Source organism: Sinocyclocheilus grahami, unplaced genomic scaffold (assembly GCF_001515645.1).
Source record: "Sinocyclocheilus grahami isolate Dianchi unplaced genomic scaffold, SAMN03320097.WGS_v1.1 scaffold18421.1, whole genome shotgun sequence".
Classification (NCBI taxonomy): domain Eukaryota; kingdom Metazoa; phylum Chordata; class Actinopteri; order Cypriniformes; family Cyprinidae; genus Sinocyclocheilus; species Sinocyclocheilus grahami.
In genome coordinates this window covers 2100-3805 of record NW_015517108.1, presented here as the reverse complement: position 1 = coordinate 3805, position 1706 = coordinate 2100, and the positions used below count along the sequence as shown (strand labels likewise).

Below are 1706 nucleotides of genomic sequence, written 5' to 3'. Positions count from 1 at the left end.
CTGACTAAATACTTTTTTGCCCCACTGTATACACATACACACACATTTATGTTAGAGAATTTATTTATTTTTATTCATCAAAACATCCTGATTTTTGTGGTTTCCACAAAAATAATAGACAAGAAAAAAAAAATTCAATATTGATAAGAAGCGATATTAATAACCAGTACCAATTACTGATAATAAATGAGCATCAAATAAGCATATTAGAGATTATATTATTTCTGAAGGATCAAGTCACACTGAAGACTGAAGTAATGGCTGTTCAAAATTCACAGGACTAAATTACATTTCAAATATATTAAAACTGTGATTTTAAATTGTATTAATATTTTACAATATTTCTGTTTTTACAGCATTCTTTTGTAGATAAATACAGCTTTGGTGAGCATATGAGACTTCTGTTAAAAAATCTTATTCCTAACTTTTGACTGGTAGTGTATATAATTTGCAACATGTAAAATTTGTTCTGCTGAAATATCGAGAGGCGGCTTTAATAAGAACTATTCTATGGTTTACTTTCTCACCTAAAAACACGACACCCAGAACAACATACCAACTTCAGTTACCCACAAATGTAATTACCAATTCTGTATTTTACTGTTTCGGTTTTTGGCTAAATGAAAACCTTCAACTTAGATGCTTTGTGGACCAAATTTATTTTGGTGCATCACTAACCAACTGCATTTTCGCGCTCTCTCAAGGTCTGGTCCACGTACAGCTTGGTCTTCTTGGGCACATTCAGACGAATGCTCTGGGCTATTGGAGGTCCAGGGGCCGAGTCCCTGTCATCAAACACAGCCATCCTCTTGAGGATCTTCACAATCAAACCGCCTCCTGGATCACACACAGTTTAAGACATCTGAAATGCTTTATGTTCAGCATTATAGTTGCCCTGAACTGCTTAAACTACCACATAACATGCTTTTTCTACCTTTGGTGGTCATTATGAGTGTGCCGTCTTCCCGTCCATAACGTCCGAAACAAATACTTGTCACTACGTCCTGTAAGACATAAATGAAAATCTCTGATGATGATTACGATAACATCCTGGAAGTAAAATCAGAGCTGCAGGAACTTCAACTCAGATATGATTCCGAATGTCACTGGGTTTTGAATTCAAGATGGTTCTTACTGGTGTCTTGATGGTGCTGACGAGATTTTTGTCTCTGTACATGTGTACTTCACAGTTGGCCAGACCCACCAGCACAGCCTGGAAACCTCGTGTGGGAAGGTCCATCAGCGCCATGGTGGTAACGGGGGCTGGCAGATAAGCGGTCCACAGCTTTTTCCCCTACAGGAGATTCCATATGAGAATTAGCATTATCATTTCTGGAGGCATTATTGTTAGTGTGACAGATATGGATTCAATTATCATACCTTCTGGGTGTAACCGTGCAGTGTCTCATGAGTGCATCCTATAACTACATTCTTTCCCATCCTCACCAGTGCCACTGGGTGAGAGGACAGCTCAATGCAGTACTTAGGCTTTGGGGAATCCCTTTAACACACAAAAATTGGCACAAATTAAGGGGCATTTTTCGTTCTATTGACTTCCATTTATATGTATGCAAATGCTGGATACGAGAAATGCAAGCTCATGCAAAAACGTTTCGCATTTCACTGCATTCCAAAGTTCAATTTGTTCAAATTTGAAAGACATCTGACCAATAGATTAAGTCACAGAGTGACCTATTAGCTGAATT

The 1706-nt window shown here is 38.0% G+C and overlaps 1 protein-coding gene across 1 annotated transcript in view; it reads right to left on the bottom strand.

Moving 5' to 3' along the window:
* Positions 1 to 451: 451 nt before the first annotated feature.
* The window catches only part of LOC107579588 (Bardet-Biedl syndrome 1 protein-like), a gene marked incomplete at its 5' end in the record, with an annotated part of 3351 nt that continues 2096 nt past the window's right edge, over positions 452 to 1706 (bottom strand). Inside the window, 4 exons of the mRNA XM_016265403.1 lie at positions 452 to 837; positions 935 to 1004; positions 1136 to 1294; positions 1381 to 1501. Of these exons, the coding sequence (XP_016120889.1) occupies positions 674 to 837; positions 935 to 1004; positions 1136 to 1294; positions 1381 to 1501 (514 nt within the window). The remainder of the gene's footprint in view (positions 838 to 934; positions 1005 to 1135; positions 1295 to 1380; positions 1502 to 1706) is intronic.